The sequence below is a fragment of the Chelonoidis abingdonii genome, chromosome 5, assembly GCF_003597395.2.
Source record: "Chelonoidis abingdonii isolate Lonesome George chromosome 5, CheloAbing_2.0, whole genome shotgun sequence".
Lineage (NCBI taxonomy): Eukaryota > Metazoa > Chordata > Testudines > Testudinidae > Chelonoidis > Chelonoidis abingdonii.
This window is the reverse complement of record NC_133773.1, coordinates 60,191,407-60,211,140: the sequence shown is the minus strand read 5'-3', so window position 1 is coordinate 60,211,140 and position 19,734 is coordinate 60,191,407. Positions and strand designations below refer to the sequence as shown.

Below are 19,734 nucleotides of genomic sequence, written 5' to 3'. Positions count from 1 at the left end.
TATCATAGGTTGATATCTGTAGCCAGAGTTTTGTAGAATATGCCCTTAAAAATCCCAATTTTGCATTTTCTTAGAATGCCTGTTTATTTAAGGAATCTTCATCTGTTTGATAAATTCAACTTCCCTGTATATTTGTCTGACCTACTGGGAAAGAAAACATTGTGACAAGTTTTTGAAGCAAAACCTGCAATGGAGATAATATCAGTAGTGATAAGATCAGAGTTTATATTGTTACTCCAGGATTGTTTGTACAACAGGGTAGTTCTACAAGTACTGAGTTAAACCCATTTTGTCAGGTGAGCCAGGTTCAATGCTCAGAAAAGCTGTCTGCTTCTGTTGGATTTAAAAAAAAAAGAAAAAAAGGCAATGAGACATTTTAAGACTTTACAATCCCAGAAGTTTAGCTTTTTCATCATTTGAGCTGGTGAGAGTATGCAGGCGTAAATTTGCAGGTAGAAATTAAAGACTATTTTACATAAGCATTTTATGGCGTCATTATGTGTATTCCGCTGTGATCACGACGTCAACTAGACAATTGTTTTCGAAGTGGCTTCAGTTTTACTTTATAGTGACCTTTTCAGTTGTTTTAAAATTCTTTTTATTTAAAAACAAAGCCAACTCAAACTTTAAAGGCTATTTCTTTCCGGATCGTCCACAGAGAAGCGGAAGTAGTTCTTTGGAACAAGATTTTGCATTGGCCTGAAAGGGCACGAAAAGCAATTTGAAATGCTCCAAACTAGCTTCAAAATACTTCGAGAGTTAAAGCAAATAATAAAAATTAATAATAAAAAAAAATCTCCCGGTAAAGTTTTAGAAATATAAACCTTCTTTAGAAAACTTGCAGCAAAACACTATGGCCGAAAATTAGGGGCAAATCAGCTAGCGTTCGTTTGAAAAAACAAAACAAACAAAAAACCAACCCAGGTATAAAGAGGTCGAGTTGTTTGAACATAAAATTGGTTGGCTTCTTTTAAAACCGCATGTTTCCCCCTTTACGGTGTATGCCCCTGTGCATAGTGCTGCTGTGTTGCAGTTCTATGCTATACTTAAAAACCAGAGGAAACAAATTTTTGTTAGAAAAAATGTAATAGTTGCATTTAAGCTTGTTTATTATTCAGAGAAGATTTATACTTTTTTCATTTCCAAGTAAAACTGATGGTTGCATGACCCTTGTTTAATAAAGCAAATATCTAATGTATTTTTAAGGGACAAAATAGGAACGGACTGTGATATTTCACCAACTAAATTAAAAACAATAAGATATTTTAAGAATTATATCATAGAAAAACTCCGCCCTACTCCTGTCAAAATTGTGCGGAAATGCTATGTGATGGTGCATATATTCCTAAAACTCTTAGAGTAAGTTTCAAGTGACAGAAAGCAAAGCCATCAAAGAATGAATGGGAATTATTTTTTCATTAAATACAGTCTATTTCTATTTTAATCGAAAATAATTGAAATAAACTTTAGAAAACGCTGATGAATTTATAGATAAAGCACCAGTTCAATATTGTGATTAATCTGCTTTTTATTTTTGTTTAATCCTTTTTCTCTGAAAGCCCAGAAAAATCTCTCTACTTGCCTGAATTTAAGAACAATTCACAAAAAAGGTCAATGTAAAGTTAAAGTAATATTTTTATTACTGTTTTCAACAATTCAGTATGGGGCACAGTCTGACCTTGGCACTGAAATACATTTAACATCAGTAAAACTTTTTTTAAAGAGAATTTTTTACATATAGTTAAATAATTTTTTCACTTGGTGACAACATTTAGGCAAACAAAAAGAATAAGAAAAGAATGACTATACATTTATTTGAAAATGTACCTGGCGCTTCGTTTGGATGATGGAAAGTCCGATCGCTTCTTTGTGTGACTTTTAAAAAATTCACATTGGAAGAAAAAAGGGGGAAGGGGAGTCTCTTCTCGTGCAACGAGATGATCGTTTTGGCTTTGCTAATGTCTGAGAGTTTTTAAATGCTTAATTGCAGGTGGGGTTTTGGATGTTTGTTTCGCCGCCTCTTTTGTTGTAGCTCCTTTGTTTAAATAAAAGTTTTTAAATGGGTTTATCACTGTGTTGTTAACCCTATAGTTTGTCCAGGCTTTTGGGATTAGTGAGGATCTCCCTGGCTAGCCTCCAGGTCTGTTTGGCAGCGCTTTCCAGGGCTGAGTGCGGTTTGCCCTGAAAGAGGTCTAGGTTGGGCAGGAAGTAGTGGGGGCAGCGCCGGCATTGCAGGCAGGAGATGAGCTGCAGCAGGATCCCGTTCAGCCGATCTCCCAGGCACGCCTCGTCCCAGTCGGTCTCCCGGGGGTGTTTCTCGCACTCGTACAGCAGCAGCGTCTTCATGTGATAGTTGTTGAGCGGCTGGCCTGGCAGCTCCAAGTGCCGGTCCCGGAGGGTCTTCAGCACCGAGAGGCACTTGTTCCTGCAGCCACCCATCAGCAACCGATTCTCGGCCTCGCCGAACTGCAGCACCCAGGCGTCGCTCTCGGCGGAGCTTTGCTTGCCGGTCAGCGAGTAGCACTCCTTGGAGAGCAGGTTGAAGCCTTCCGCCTTCACCTCGGCCACCCTGTTGGGGCCGGGCCAGGGGATGTGGGGCATGGGCCACTGCGCAGCGCTGCGCGGCCAGATCCCGGTGCACTTGAAGGCGGGCGTGATTTGCACTACGTAGCGCTCCCGGATGCGGAGCTTCACCTCGCTGGTGTCCGCGATCATCTTCACCACGTCCCGGTAGCTGCACTTGTCCACGGCTTGGGCCACTAGGGTCTGGAAGCGGGAGCGGATCTTGCGAGCCGACAGGTAGCCTGAGGCGGTGATGAACTCCACCCAGAGCGACATGCTGCGCTTGCGGCCGTCGCTCAGCTTGAGCACCGCGCAGCCGGGCAGGGAGCCGTCGTCCACGAAGTTGAAGACGCCCATCTGGTTGAGGTAGAGCACCACCTCGAACTCGGTGGGCGAGATCACCTCCAGCCCCTCGTAGCGGGCATCGATCTCGCTCAGCGAGCTGATGAAGCGGGGCTCCTGCACCTCCACCTCCTTCAGCACGTCCGACACCACCTTGCACACCTCTCGGATGGACTTGGCGATGGCCGCCTTGCGGGCCTGGCAGCGCTCCGTGTAGTATTTGTTGAGCTGGTACACCAGCTTGGCCTGGGCAGCGATCATGTTGGGGCACAGGTCCGGGCTGTAGACCGGGCTCTCGCAGTACGTTGAGGGATCCAATGCTTTAGCGGTGACTGCAGCTTTGAACAAGGCACCCGCCAAGTTGCAGCCCCCCAGCCCCCGCCACACGCACGCACTCCGCCCTTAAGACAAGTTAAGAAAATAGTAGGTGATGGTGGTGGTTTTAAAAAACAAGAACCATGCAACTGGCAGCCGACGGGAATGGGGCGATGCGGGTAACGTAGGGGAAACCTTTGAAGTTCAAAGTTTGATGTGCCGCCTTTTCGGGGGGGGGGGCGGGAGCGTGTTGTATGCAGCAGCCTCTGCGCACAGCCACCCACCCTCCCACACGCAAATAGTTCAACAGTTCATTTAAAAACTTCTCTCCGGGACTCGCAGCGGATCTCCACAGCACAGCCGAGCAGTGGCGAAGTTGAAAACCGCACGCAATAAAAGAAGAATGCGAGAAATGCCAAGAGCGGAAGAGGGAAAACTCAGACCATGGCACCACCAGAGATGTGCATGAGTTTGGCTGCGTCTCTCGGCGACTGTCAGGGGATGTTGTTGATTTCCTTCTTCCTGCTGGAGGCGTTGACTGAACCCAGTTCTGGCTTTCTCTGTCTTCAGGCGTAGACTGCTGCCATTGGTCTGTTATCATTCATTCCTGTTCTTTAGTTTATATATATATATATATAATTTTTTTTTTTTGCATAGACTGTCTGAGCAGGGAGGGGTGCCCAGGATTTCTCCTCCCCCCCCCACAACCCTTGAAACTGCACGTAGAGATTCTCACTTTCTGCGCCTCTCTTCCTCGGTGTGTGTGTGTGTCTGGATTTGCCGGAGTGTTGTTTAGTTTATGAATGGTCCCAGGGCCCTGCCGAAGGGGTGGAGTTCCAGATCCTACAATCGCCTTCTGAGCTGTCAGAGGGGCAGCCAATCACCGAGCAGTCTATGTGTATGTTGGATGCAGGGAAGCCACCGCTACTGCATATGGGGAGGAGGGAGGGAAGAGGAGATATTAAGGAACATGCACAGAAGCGCGCGCACAAACACACACCCGCCTCCCCATCAGTAGACGAATAGAGGAAAAAGAGTATGGTCCATATGAGTTACTCGGTGTTGGAGTTGGCGGGAATTAAATACTGGGGGGAAAGTGGCTTTGATTCAGAAAGGTGTGCAGTCTGTGTGTGCATCCTACAACGTCGTGCAAGAAAAAGATGCAACGAACTGCCTATGAGTTGAATCACTTTTACTTGGAAGCCTGATGGGGGGAAATTAAGTTTGCTTTTCCACCCGGTTGTTGCAAGGAGAAGTAGCAGTAATGCTGGTGTCTTTTGAGGAAGGGGCGAGGGCGACTTGTGGTACTTTGCTGCAAACATAAATCTTCTTCCACTAATGTTGGTCTGCAGCAGTGAAAGTGAGAGTGTCACTGGAACAGAACAGTACACCTTGTTTTACTACTCCTCGTCAGATTAATTTAGATAAATCTTGTGCAATAAAGCTGTGCCCCCTTCTAAATAGCAGCATTGAACTATCTGAAATTGAAGCTTACTATATTTTTGCGAAAGTTTGTATTTTGTTTATAGTTACGCAGTTATGTATATGCAGTTTATATTAGAGTACAGAAACAACGCCAACTAATATCAATATAATTAATGGAGAAGCAGCTAAAATAAAAATATTTCTATTCCTTTAATTTTATTTTTGAAGTACAATAGTTCTGTTTAATAAATGTGTTCTTTGGGTGATATTTAGGTATATTTTCTTAACGAACTCCTACTTTATACATTCTGCTTAGTACTGTGCAAATCAAGATGCCTTACACTGCTGATCTGCAGTTTACATTGAACCTATAAATAATAAGCTCGCAAACCGAGTCTTTGCTTTGAACTTTAACGTTTGTTATGTGAGAAAAGTAGATTCTATTTATCTCCAGACGTTTCTGAAATATTTTAAAGGTTACGTCAAAATTCGTTGCCTTATTCTTCCTATATTTCTGGGAACTTAGATAGACAATAAATATTGAACCTGGTCACTTAGGATTCTCAATTTAAAAATTCTTAAATGTGTAAGTTTTGTCGTTCTTTGGTTCTTTTGGTTTATCTGTTTCTTGGTTAGAATACAGAGACTGAGATTTAATAAAGTAAAATATTATCCCTCTGTTTTTCTCATGTATTTAAATTAAGAACATGTCTGTGAGCGATAATAAACCTATTGTATAAAATAAGTATAATGTGCCCTGCTCTGGTACTGGTTACGACCACTTCTTTCGGGATAAATCATCTTTTTATTGCCCGAAAGCAGCAGGATCACGCTGCTTGTGGTAGTTGTAGGCACCTTCTCCATCACCACCAATTCAACGTATATCAGGAAGTTTTTGGGTGCGGAATCTCTGTCCTTTCATGCTGGTGACTGGATAAATGTGATTCGGGCACGGAGATTCTTTTGGCTACCGGAGAGCTTACCAGGTGCTTCAATCATGTGTTCCTCCCCTTCTCCACCCGATCCTCCTCACACTTGCACGGATTAAAGATTTTTGGATCTGAAACAAACCCAGTAAAGGCGTCTAGCAGTGTAATTTTCAGGAAAGAAAGAAAGGGGAAAGAAAGGTTGGGCGGGTTGTAGAAAACAAGTCCTAGAACTCGGATGAAGAAATTTCTTTGGCGTTTTCTCGGTAGTAGTTGTGTGTTTACATATGAGAAAGTAATTCTCCACTCTGAAGCTTGGGTAGTTGACACCAAAGAGCCAAATCCACGATCTGGAGTCCGTAGTCCCGATGGAAAATGTAGTTTATTAATGAAAATAATAAAGGACTTCACAAATCAATACATTTTTTCTTTAACTCATCCTGACGTAAGGCATATCATGTTAATTACCTAGCAGTGAGTAATTGTAGGGCAGGGCGCGAGGTGTGAGGGGGAGGGAAGAATATGAGAGGATGTCGCTTTGTTTCTCAGTTTATCTCGTGGCTTTTTTTTTACTAATGGGGTGAATTTTAGAGGACACCGCACATAGTTCGGCTGCACCCCGTGAGCTTCTGCTCCTATTCCCAATAAATGAAAGGAGTGTTAAGAAATCCGTTTAACAAACAAATGTCTTTCCTAAGCACTTTGTCGATTTCTTAGTTATCACACCGGGTTTTCCAGTAGCCGGTTCTCATGTTCCTTTACCGACTCATTCCGCCGCACAGCTTTGCATCCTGATTCCTTAAGCTTTGGCTGCTTGGGTAGGCTTCTCAGAATTCCAGCCCTGACCTCTTGCAGGGACTGTGTAGCCCAGAAATTAATGGTTCATGTGTCGAGTGTACGGGAGAAGTGACTGCCATCAGGTCGCCCCGCGGCTGCGGGAGGGAAAGGCACTTCTAGATTTTAAGGTTAAAAGAAGCCAGCGATTGCCCCCTTCTCCCCTTACTTTTTAAGGTGACTGATGATAAAAGGTTACTAGCGTTTTGATTTAAAAACAATTCATTACCAATTTCCCTGTCTGGGCGTCGAAGCTCTAGTAAATAATAAATCAGTTAAACAAAAGCCGACTCTAATTTATTGCTCGAGCACTAATTAGAAACATCATTTGAGCAATAAACTTAAACACTTCCAGCAAATAATGCACGTGAAATCCCTTTCTCCTGTGTCTTTGCTTTTGCGGCCGCATTGCATTAAGAGTAGCTTTATCTATGGCGGAATTTGCTCTTCCAGGAATGAATAATTGAAGGGGGAAACAGTATACGAGGAGGCTGTAATTGAAGAGCCCTTGTCACCTCTGCTTTTATGTATGTTAGTATAGAAGTCCATCAGCAGCTCCTTGATGATGTATAAAACGAAGTGGCAGCCCCTTGAAGAGCAGGAGATACTGTATTCTATTAAAAGGACCGAGTGTATGTGCCTGAGAGAGAGACTCTCGAGGCTAAAAGCCACTTGAAGTCTTCAGACGGATTGATCTGTATTCTCTCGTTATAATCCGTCTCATCATACTTGAGTTAATGAGGCAGGGGAGGGGGTGATCTGATGGTCCTTGACAAATTCATTAGGGAGGCTGCGGGACATTTTATTTGACTGTTAAACATCGTGTTTGTTTGGTTTAGGCAGTGCCAACATCAGCATGCTGCTGCCTGGAGCAATAGTTATTTGGCTGGCAGGAGCTTCTGTAAAGGATATTGGAAAGGGGACTTTGTCTGGGGACCGTATGCTCTTTTCTTTGCTCTCCCTCCCCATAGACATGTAAATAGTATATACAGTTTTAACATTTTTAATAACTATGACAATGTTATAATGTTCTTAAATTTAAGCACAAACAAAACCTTTGTGTATTTAAATATATTTGTCTAAACATATTGTGTGGGAGGATATGCATTATTTACAAATGTGAAGTTGTTTTTTATAGAGCAGAAGAAACTGAAAGAAATCATTTTTCCAGCAGAGAAAAATAACTAGAATGCAGAACTGGTAACACTTCCAACTTTTTATTGGATTATGATTTAATGTGCTTATTTTTGTTTGACTAGTCAGTTTATTAAAATAGCATAGCTTACATATTTTTAAAGGCTTTCTATTTCTAAACAATTTATTTACAAGTTTACTTAATACAAAACTAATGGAGTGTTTAATTTTAAGTGAAGACATTGACATAGTACTGTGAAACTGTTTCTGACCTGAAAAACAAGGAGGCAGAAACAGGTGCTCACAAGAGGGATGAGAAGTATGTGTTTTGTGTGTGGAGTGTGAACGCGCGCGCACACACACACACACACGCACGCTAGACCAACTGGGATTTCACTAAACGATTCTCTGTGAATATATTCCAGTTCTTTAATAGGTATTGGGTTTGAATTTCCTGTCCATCCTTTGGTGTACAGAAACCAGTTTTGGGGAAAATACTATAATTGACTTGCTCATAGAACTTAAATTTGCTGATGCATTTTATATTTTGCTGAAGATCTGGCTCCAAACATTCTCCGATAAAAGTGCTTTGCAGAAGAACTCTGTGCTTCCATTTATAGAAGAACTGTATGGGAAAAGAACTAATGCCCTTTGCCTGTCATTTTCATACATTCCTGCACTGCTGATGGAGCTTGAACTGCTGCAGGGAATGTATGGATTTTAAAAAAAATGATTCAGTAGTGCATATTGTGTTTCTCAACAGCAAAACCAAGCTAATGGTTATAGTAAATACTTCTGTGAGTCTGACAGCTATAATCCTGTTTACATTCTAGAGAATACAGTGTGCATCTCCCCTTTACAATTGTGGATTGGTTTCATTATCTGCTGATCTTTTGTAAGGACATGTCTACTAAGTTAACTGTAATGCACTCTTTGTGGAAGAACAAAAGGTGTTTAATTACTGCAGATATCATGTATGTATCTCATCAACCTTTAATGAACATATGTAAATCTTATTTTGTAAACAGACTGGAAGATATGCTTGTTAAATAATGTATAAATGGCTATAAAAACTTAATTAGGGTACACTTGTGGATGGTGTGGCTTCCAAATATTTTTTAAGTACCTTTTTTTAGTATGTGTTCTTAACTGTCAAATCTTAAAATGTAAACAGGTTGCTTTGCATAATCTGGTGTTCATCAAATAACCATACATTGAGTCATACCTCTAATAGTTCCCAATAACTTCTGCCTACTTTAAATGTCTGAACCTATTGTTAAATGTAGCTTATTATTACTGATGAGTAGTAGTGATATGTTTTTTTAAGCTTTAAAAGATTGTTTTGGCAACTAAGTTCTTTTTTGGTTTAAACTTTGGTTTATCTTGCTATCAGGTAAGAATCAAAAGTTTGGTGGCCAGAAGTCAAACAAATATACTATAGAATAACATTTCTAATACTTTGATAACATTTTAGTCTTGTTAGAACATCCTGTGGGCCTTATTTTCTTTGGATGTTTGAGTGTGTGCGCACGCGTATCTGATTGGATTAACCGTGTTTGGAGTTCTGGCTGTTTTTTTCTTAAAATAACTGATTAATCATAATGTCCACTTATGTATAGAAGTATGAGAGCATGAATGATGCCAAGATTTTGTCAACTTGAACTAGAATTGTATGTAATTAAAATTTAGTTGTAAAAAGATTGCTGAAGTACATGGTATATAGAAATATTCTAGGTCATAGTTCTTAAAATGCCATTAAATGAAAATGAATCCTTTAAAAAAATATTCAACATGGAAGTAACTTACAGGTTTTCTGAGTAAAATGGGGATGGCACAAGTAGAATGTTGTTTCAACTAGAGTGTTTCTTGACTTAGCTTTCCTCATTATCAATTTGTGTATGATGATGATTGCATCTCTGATGCATACGGTAAGGTACATATGTATATGCAGATGCTCATACCCACAGACAGTAGCCCAGCTTGGTTTATGGTAGGACTTTGATTTATTTCTATGATCAGAACCTTCATGTAGCTGGCTGAGATGCAGCATTCTTTACTTCTGAATCAACCTAGAATTCTGAATCTAAAGCTTTAACTATTTGTCAGCTTCAATTTCCAGATCCTTTTAAAGTAAAAGCTTCTTATTTATGTACATGTGTTGAACATTTTGAAAATATTGGGTCAATTAATACAGATAGCATGAAGTACTTCCCTCCCAAACTACTACATAGACTAAAGCTATTCTTGTGATTAAAATAATGAAATAATTTTCCATAATGTAGTTTTTAGGGGGCCCAATTCTTCCCTGTAATACCATTGCCCATTTGTGTCATGTGCTTAAAATGTACTGTTTTTCACTATTCAACAAGCTATTTTTAAGATGTCGTAAATCAGCATACAATATAGAAGACATACAACTTTGACTAAAAATTCTATTTCTTTATAAGCTTCTGGCTTGAGCAGTCTAATAACTAGAATATTACAAAAGCAAAACAAAACAGCCCTGTTCAGATATCACACAGTTTTAATGTTAGAAAATGAAAAGTTACTTTAGTTTTTGCTTATTTTACCTCAAAATATTGACTTCCCAGCCCTTCCAAAGAATTATTTTAATATAAAATATTGCTGTTTATAAAATCACATCATTTTTGTTTCATGCTATTTCTAATGAGAGCATTAAGTTGTAGCGCTTCCTGTTGAGATACATATTTTGTTTCAAAAGAACTGGAGTATGATAATACAGAGAATACTCTCTTTTTAACTTTATGAATGAGATAAAATTGATATGCAGAGTGTTCTGTGCCATTTCTTATAGCAGGGGAAGGGGAAACTATATATTGGCTCAAATAATGCTTAAAAGCTATCTGCATAGCCTAATTGAAATAATATTTGGTGATCTAAAGGATGGAAAGTTTTCCTTTTCTTTAACCATCTGAAGTAAAACTAGGATGTAAAACAGCTGTCTTGGCCTATGGATATCAAGGTTCTGCCCGTCTGTTTCTTTTCTGCATTTTTCACTTCTATCTTCCTTTATTATCTTTGGATCCTAAGGAGCCTTTCTTATTTTCTAACTGGTTTTGTCTGCAGCACAGGGCTGGGGTGGTGGGTTTAAATCGACTCTGGATAGAGTGAAAAATCTTTGATCTATGTCTATGACTGCTTTCAAATGATTTGCTTGCTGGGACTGGACACTGTCCATGCCCTTTCACTTCACTATCAGATAGGCACACAAAAAGGACTTGACATGCTACCAGATGCATAGTTAATCATCACATTAAGTCTCTAAAGGGATCCATCCAGACACAATTAGGTCTACCATTTTTAAACAGTGTTTGCTCTGTAGTTGGTTTGGAATGCAGTATTAATTGTAACTGTTTGTTTAACTGTAGTTAACAGAACTGTGTACATAGTTGCAAAGAGCAGTGCTTTCTTTGCTTTGGTATGCATTAGAACCTTTGAGAGATATTAAGTTTTAAAAATATTCATGCATTAAAATTATGTAGTTGTTTGAAGGACTTAATGAAACATCTTTTCAGCTGTTTTCCTTTTTATTATAAATTAACCTCAATAAAGCTATATCATATAACTTACATCTTGTGACTGATCTGTATTAAAATGATCAGAAGAAAATTTACAAAAGTATTTGACTGTTACCAGCTAGATCTTAACTTTGGAAAGCGAAACAGTCCGCAGGATTAGTAACATTTATTTAAATAAGGAATCATTTCAACTTGCGGTGTTGAATCTTTTATTGGGGAAGAAAAAGGGTTGTGCAGAAGTTACAGGGGTTAGAAGCAGCAAGTACATTATTTCTTGCAATCTTAATGTAGGCCTTGGAGATGTTCAGGTTGGTTTTTGGTTTTTTTTTTTTTTTTTTACATTAAAAAGTGTTTGTCATAGCTATTCAGCAGAGTGCATCTATAAGTTTTAGAATTCACAGGAGTTAAAATAAAAGTAGTGTGCAGAACTGACTCATCCTTTTGTTGCATGAAGAAGTTCCAGTGTTCCACTTCCGTAAATGGACCCTAACATACATATATGGCCTTTCCGTGGCCTGTTGGTGTTTATATAAAGATGAGTGGTGTCAGTGGAAGGAATAATCGAGAATGAACACACTGTGGCCACCACATGAAAACTGATAGTAATCAGGGAATACCTAAGAGAAAATGTTTACAAATATTCTCGTTTGCTTTTAATCAATTGTTTTAGCAGGCATTCAGGTATTAACATTTTTCTAATTTACATACAAGCAATTATTAAAGATACATAATGTAACTTTACTGGAAATAGTTCAGATCTTCATTTCAGATCTAAGATTACATAATTTTTATTTCTCTGCTTCATATTTAATATTTTTTGGAGGAAAAGAGAATGTATTAAAATGTAAACTCTACCCTGTGTTAGTCACATTGGTATTCAAATACCACTAATGATGGACTTCCAACATATGAGCAAAAATTACTCAACCATAACAGTTAAAGAGCTCTTTGGGGATTTTAAAATTATATATGCGTATATACTTGTGTGTAACTAAATTGTATAGGTGCATATACATATATAATTAAGAAAAACAAAAACCTAGAGTTTTTAACTGTTGTGGTTGCATAACTTACTCATATGTGGAAGTTCATCATTAGTGGCATTTTAGTATCAATGTGACTATCCAGGGAATTGTTTATATGCACTTGGTGGGTTTCCAAAGTGCTAACTTGAAAGAAAGTGGGACTTGAACTGCATGGTCATTTGTGAATTTATGTTTTATCTCACTTCACTTGAAAATTTATGAGGAGGGTGACTTAGGGGTGCTTGAGTTGTGTGTTTCAGGGCTTGCCCCTACTGATAACACCCTTGTTGGCGTGAAAGTGCAATGCAAATTATGACAGTTACAACCTTCTGTTTTGTTTAACCTGTCAGTGGATTTCCTGGCTCAGTGCTGAGGGCAATGGTGTGTTCAGCTAGTCCATATTCACCTAAACTTAAAAGGTCAGGTTTCTACAGGCAAGCCTAGTCAAAGCCTAATTGATGAGGAGGGCAGGGAGACAGAATTTACTGTTCTGTTGGCTAGTTTCATATCGTTAGGTTGTCCTGAAAGCATCAGGCAGTCACAGCCCCTTTCATGTAAGTGCTGACCCTAGACAGGAGCTGACAATCAAAGGAGGCAGCCACAGGAACCAGTGCAAGTAGGCTATTGATTTTTCAGTTAGGTCTAAGTAGTTTGTAGTATGGGTAATGGGTGACAGAGGCAGGTATGTCATTATCAATGAGCTCCAGAACAGTAGCGACAACCCTCCCTCATATTTCCTTCAGCACTGACAGTATGCATCCAGAGGTGGTCAATAAATCGCCCAACCTTTTACTGACAAGTGACTTGGAGGTGGGAGTCAAAGAGCTAAACTTCTGTACTTGAACTTGATATGGATGCTGGGAAAAGATCTCAACATTTGCACCTATGGCTTGTTAAGCTAAGCTCTGTGGAGAACATGCAGGACAAAACTGGTGGCAAATTTATAGACTTTTGTTGTGTGTGTGTGCGGGGGGGGGATCAAAAAGCATTATTTTATGCTCTAGAAAATTTCAAAGTTTTTCTTTAAATCAAGAAGAATAGCTTCAAAGGGTCAGCGCCTACATAAACACAGTCTGCAAAGACAGTTAGGTTAGGTTACCATGGTATGGTTTTGTTTTTACTTTAGCTTTGCTCTGCATTTAATCAAGGTACATTGCCATAGCAGTACAGCAATCATAGATTGCCATTCACAATCCACTTTTAATTCCTAGTTTCCTTTTCTTACATTTTGTATGTTGAGACTGTTTAAAGATATCTAAACTTGCTTGTAAATCTGAACTGCTAGTAGTAACAGCACTTTCTGTTCTGAACAGCATTGCTGTTCTGGTTCATTATTGTAGTATACTACACAAACAGGGGAGGGAAGGTTTTACTGTTTCAATTTTGATGGTTGTAGTTTCTGAATTTACTAGAAATGGAAGTGAATTTAGGTTTACACTTAATTAAAATAGAATAAATGTATTCTGAAAGATATTTGGATAACTGTATACTTGTAATAAAATGTTTATTTTTTAATGTTTATAGAAGAAAATCAGATGATCCTTAGATGAAATTGAACTTTTTAATTTAATCCTAGTATGTAATTCTCTAATATTGTTGCTTTACTTGAGGGATGTAAATTATCCTGCTTGCTTTCAGAAGTTGGAATTCAGTCAGGTTGTATGTTGTGCACAGATGTTAACAAAATAGCATATGCTTATAATTAAATCTTTAAACAAACTGAAATAAAACAGAAGAGTAAATGTTTTGAAAATCTTACTTAAAATAACTCATTGCTATGGTGTCTTATTCAACAATGTTTGTAATGTTACACAAAGCAGAAGTTTGAGACTATGTATATTGAATAGCTGCTGAGTATCAAATATGAAACTTTCATGTCTGCAGCTGCTAAAATTATTTTCTTTGGCTTTTAACTACAAAAAGCAATGTTGACATAGATTGAAGAAATGAAGGTAGAAATTTTCGGAGTTATGAAATGTTATTTTAAAAAAAAATTGAGTAGAAACTGCAAATTTTTGTAAATACATATTTGTGACTAGTAGTGTTGCCTAACAAAGCTTTGGAAAATGCAAAATGTTCATCATCTTCAAGGGGGGAAATTTCTTCAGTTAGCTGGAATTACTCAAGGAGAAGATACATGTGTTATTCCATATGTATTTTTCCTTTTTTCAGCAACTAGTCATTCACTATATCTTTGTAGTTTTCGTCTGTTAAGCCAGGTGAAAAGTACAGCTGAATAATAAGAATTTTTTTCTTTTGTTATGAACAGGTACTGCATCTTTGGTGCATTTGCAGCATTTTGATGGCATGCTATGTATTGCAGAAATGTAAAAAAGAGCTGCAGAAAGGCAACAAATTAAATTTTCATGAACGAAAACTCTAATCAGCAGTGACAGTGTAAGAGAAAGATGATTGCCATTTGGTCATTGTGTAGAGACACTTAGATTTGGTGTCAGTGCTCCTGTTAATGATGACTAATGTCTTTCTTGGAGCAAATGCATGCTCAGACATACTGCTACAGTCCAGAGAAGGATCTGAGGGATAGGCACTAGTAAGTAAAAAGGTTGTGCATCCTAAAACAAAGACTGTCGAACTGAATTACCCAAGTCTTCTGATAGAAAAGAGAGAGAGATTTCTTAATGCCATATAGTTTTTAAAACTATTCTAGTTCCACTGTTGAAAAAAGGTGTTCTGGGAAAGTAAAAATAAAAACTGTTTACATAAATGCTCTCTAGTCAACTGCTTTAATTAAAATGTATAAATAATGCTGACACGTAAGTACACTAATCAGAAGTAAAATGCAATAAAAAGTCATGTTTTATTTCTCGTGTTAATAAACTAAATATAAATTTAAAAATGAGGTAAACCTGCTGCGATTTTCTTTTCAAATCATCATGCTACAATCTGGATAAATCCTTCATAATCAAATACAAAATGTCTCAAAAGACCTTTGCAAATTTTGAGGCTTTGGCTGTTAAATATATTGGCAAAAAAGAGGTGGCATGTGTCTTTTTTTTTTTTTTTTTTTTTTTTGAAGCTTTTCCCAGAGTGAGACCTTTCAGAAGGGCATTTGCAATGCTTGTCATATTTTTTCATATACTTCTTATTGGCATGACAAGTCTGGAGGACCATGAGAACACAGATGTCATTGCATTCAGACAACACTAATTACTCTGGGATTTTTGCAGCTTCAGTGCCTGCATGTAAGCGTTGATTATGACTGTTTGTGATCTATCATGGGTTCAGATTACACACTCAAATGGTGCCACTGGCCTTTTTGTTTCCTATTGTCACACAGTAGGCTATGAAAAACAGTAACAAAAAAATCCGAGTGTCATTTTTCCCTTCGGTGTTACACATTTAATGTATGTTTTGGCAAAATATCCTTTGTATTTCTATGCATTCTGCCCTTTTGTTTGATAAAATCTACTGGTATCTGTTTTCCAACCCTCTTGTAGTACTTGAGCTTCCAGTTTTCACAAGATTCCTTTATACAGTACACTTTACATTTTGTAGTAGTCTTTTGTTTGAAATGTGAAACTCTTAGGATCACTAATTGTCCTACATACCTTGAAAAATGACCTATGTTTAAGCTTCAAATGGAACTGATAGATTTTTGCGAACTAGTGTCACAGTTCAGGTTAAAAACTAACAATCTTATGATTGCTTTATAAAACATACTGTTAATACTTTGTTAAATTTTCCTTAGCAATGCAATTTTTTCAGAACTTCTTGTTCGGTTACAATTAGTGGTGCATGATTCTAACACAAAGTTCAAATGATGATTACACCAGGGCCTTAGTTTTGTGTGAGTTTATGTATATATTTTGTAAAAAACACAATCTGTGTTAATCACAGATTGGAAAATAAAAGCTCTGTTAATGTAACTTCACATGCTGATGAAGCAGAAATAGAAGCAGCTTTATCAAAGATGTATGATGAGATAAAACTGCAGTCTCTGCTGTACAGTTATAGTAATTATGACTAATGAACCGTCCAGTCTGGATGAAATGGCATGCCCACAGGGACTGTGTCCAATCAGTTGTGACTTATGCAAGCTGAACAAAACATTGATGGTGTTCCAGATTCAATATTATAACAGGAAGTGTATTGTTTGTTTGTAACATCAGTTTTGTCAGGTTATTTTTATGCAATTTAGGAATAACCAGTGTTAGTAAGTAATAGTGTCGAGAATTAGGGTTTTATTAAATTTATATATGGAGTTGCATTTCTTATTCAAGTATCTGAAATCTGTGTAAAATGTATTATTGGCAAATGCTTCTGGTGGTCTATCACATAAGCTTGCTCATCTGTCATAGAAATACACATTATCTTATAGAACCTTTAATATAGTGAAAGCCAAAACAAAACATATAAATAAATAAACCATATCAGTCATATCAAATATCCAGTTAAACATGCTGCAACAATTTATATTTTAACACATTTCCATGAAACCTGGTACTCATGCTACCTCTTGGTTTCATTTTGAAACAACCTGACATTTTGCACATGTAAGAAGACATATACTTTATAGCATTAGCACACGAAGAAGAATTTCTTACAGCAGAGGGATTGTTTGATAATTTAGATGTCTGAGTGTGGTGCTGAGTAAAGTGGGAATGAAATGGTATTTGACAATTGATAGGCTTAGCATAGCAATATTTAAACGTTTAATATATTTTAAAACTGCACATTTTTATAAGAGAGACAAGCTGCATAGTTTTTACCTTTCTGAGAAATCATTATCTGGACATGGAGAATCATGCTGTTGGTAAATATTAAAAACTGAAGGTGGAATACAGGTTATGTTGAAACTTCCTTGAATCTGTTATGGAGAAATGAAACAGTACAAGAAATGCTGCCCTAAAACTAAGCTTGTAATAAGTCATTTAGGCCCAAATCATACAAACTCTTGTGCATTTGTAACTTTGCTCATGTAAATAAAGTTACATGTGCAAATGTTTGCAGGATTGGGACTAAAGTTTGCAGTAAGTTAGCTATACTCATTTAATATCTCTTATGCACTCTTAAATAATTGAATGAGTAAAAGTTATTTTAAAAAAAGCAAGAAACTTTGACTCTTAGTGCATTACAAATAAAACATAGAAAAGTTTAAAGTATTTGCTGGAAATTGAACAAAGTTAAATGTAACAATTTGATAAGAGCTTTTGTACTGAAATGTTGTTTAAATTTAGGGCAAGCATTTTTTGTATTGAGGAAATGCTGTGGCTCCTTACCATACTATGATCTTCCAAACAAAGCTGAAATCATTACAGTGCTCTAGAAGAAGCAAAGTGGATAGGCTTCAAAATTGAACTACTATGTATTTGGGTTTTTTTGGTTATATACCTAATTGAAAGGCGTGTACTGCCTTTGATATGTCAACCTGTGCCTTTCCCAAAATTAATATTACATACACTTTTTCCAAAAGCAATGCTGTTTTGAGTAATGTTTCATAGTAAAAATTTAAAAGCTACCCCTGTTTTTTCCTATATATTTAATTTTTTTAATGAAAGTGAGCAAATCACAGACTCAGTCCTCCATTTTTTGCACATCACATTGGTTCTAAACAGGCCTTCAAGTGCTGTTGGGTACAAGATTGGTTTCAAATAGCTCTTAAATCAAGAATTTCTCTGTAGTTAATCCAGATTCTTTAAGACATCTTGATTAATCAATAAACTGTCATTTTGGAAAGTTAGTATGGACATCCTCAAAACTGCACAATTATTAGTTTAAATTAGTTCTATTGTTAGTATACAGAAGTCCCATTCAGGATTAAGGCTCCTCTGTGCTAACTCCTATGAAAACATATAAAACATGATTTCTGTCTAAGATCTTAAAATATTCTATTTTTGGTTTGCAGCTTGGAATATGAGACTTTAGTATGAGAGACTTTACTGTTAAAATTCATTGTAGACTCCTTCCCTTGATAGATTGCAGTACCTCAACTCCAGATACATAAATACCCATTTAATGATAGCCTCTAGAAAGAATAAGATGACTAGTAATTTATTTTAATAATTTCATAGTCAGTGTTTCAGACTTATTAGAGATTATGGTTTCAGTTTGTTTCTTTTCTTTTTCCTTTTCCCTCCTGTCTTACACTAACAGGGTGAAATTTTGGCCCCTTGAAATCAATGGGACTTTTGCCATTGACTTCAATAAGACCATGTTTGTACAGGAGTTAGGATGAAATTCAATAAGGACAAATGCAAAGTACTCCACTTAGGAAGGAAATATCCATTGCACACATACAAAATGGGAAATGACTGACTAAAAAGGAGTGCTGCGGAAAGTGATCTAGGGGTCATAGTGGGCCACAAGCTAAATATGAGTCAACAGTGTATCACAGTTGCAAAAAAAAAGCAAACATCATTCTGGGATGTATTAGCAGGAGAGTTGTAAGCAAGACATGAAAAGTATTCTTCCTCTCTACTCCTCGCTCATTAGGCCTCAAGTGGAGTATTGTATCCAGTTCTGGGTGCCACATTTCAGGAAAGAAGTGGACAAATTGGAGAAAGTCCAGAGAAGAGCAGCAAAAATGATTAAAAGTCTAGAAAACATGACCTATGAGGGAAGGTGGAAAAAATTGAGTTTTAGTCTTGAAAAGAGAAGACTGAGAGGGGACATAAATTTTCAAGTACATAAAAGATTGTTACAAGGAGGAGGGAGAATAATTATTGTTAACCATCTGAGGATAGGAACAAGAACCGTAATGGGCTAAATTGCACAGGTGGAGTTAGGCTGGATATTAGGAAAAACATTCCTAAACTGTTAGAGTGGGTAGCACTAGAATAAAATGCCTAGGGCAGGGTTTTGGAATCCTCCCATGCAGCTGGAGATTTTAAAGGGCCGAATTAGACAAAACATCTGTCCAGGGATGGTCTAGATAAATAGTAGTCTTGACATGAGTGCATCGGGACTGGACTAATGACCTCTGCTCAAGTCCCTTCCAGTCCCTATGATTCAACGGCCTGGTCAACACTACAAGTTTATGGTCGAATTTAACAGCGTAAAAATCGAATTAACAAACCTTTGCGTCTGTTCACACAAGCATAGCCTTTACTGCTTCGAACATAAAGGGCTCTTTAGTTATCGTAACCCAACTCGACGAGGGGAGTACGGCAATTGACATTTCTTGTTCAAATTAGGGTTAGTGTGGACGCAATTCGCATGGTATTGCGGCCTCCGGAGCTCTCTCACAGTGCACCATTGTGAACCACTCTGAGAACAATCCTTGAATTCGGATGCAACCTTGGCTATGAACAGAGGCGGCCCAGCCCCGGCGAACTTTTTGAAATTTTCAGTTCTGTTTGTCCAAGCATGGAGAAGCCTGATACTTCAGCACAAGGTGGACCACATAATCCATAACTCATATCAGCACAGGTAAACATGAGCATTCCGAGGAATAGAAAAAGGAAGCTCCAGCATGATAAACGAGGTACTTAGATCTATTCACTTAGATGTGGGAGAGGGATTCCCGTGCTAGCAGGAAGAAACTACTCTACGTTCCACAAAAGAAAGACGAAAATGCCAAAACATTTGGGAAAAATCTCTCAAAGGGGCATGATGGGGAAGGCCACATAGGGACTCACTACAGTGCCTTCAGCATGAATGTTAGGAAATCAG

The 19,734-nt window shown here is 37.9% G+C and overlaps 2 protein-coding genes across 8 annotated transcripts in view; one reads left to right on the top strand and one right to left on the bottom strand.

Annotated features, from left to right (window-relative positions):
• The window catches only part of LRBA (LPS responsive beige-like anchor protein), a 582,443-nt gene that overhangs the window by 327,679 nt on the left and 235,030 nt on the right, over positions 1–19,734 (top strand). The window lies entirely within an intron of this gene.
• On the bottom strand, positions 1,200–5,014 carry MAB21L2 (mab-21 like 2). The gene has a single exon (XM_032793243.2). The coding sequence runs from the start codon at positions 3,163–3,165 to the stop codon at positions 2,086–2,088; it is 1,080 nt and encodes a 359-aa protein (XP_032649134.1). The 5' UTR covers positions 3,166–5,014; the 3' UTR covers positions 1,200–2,085.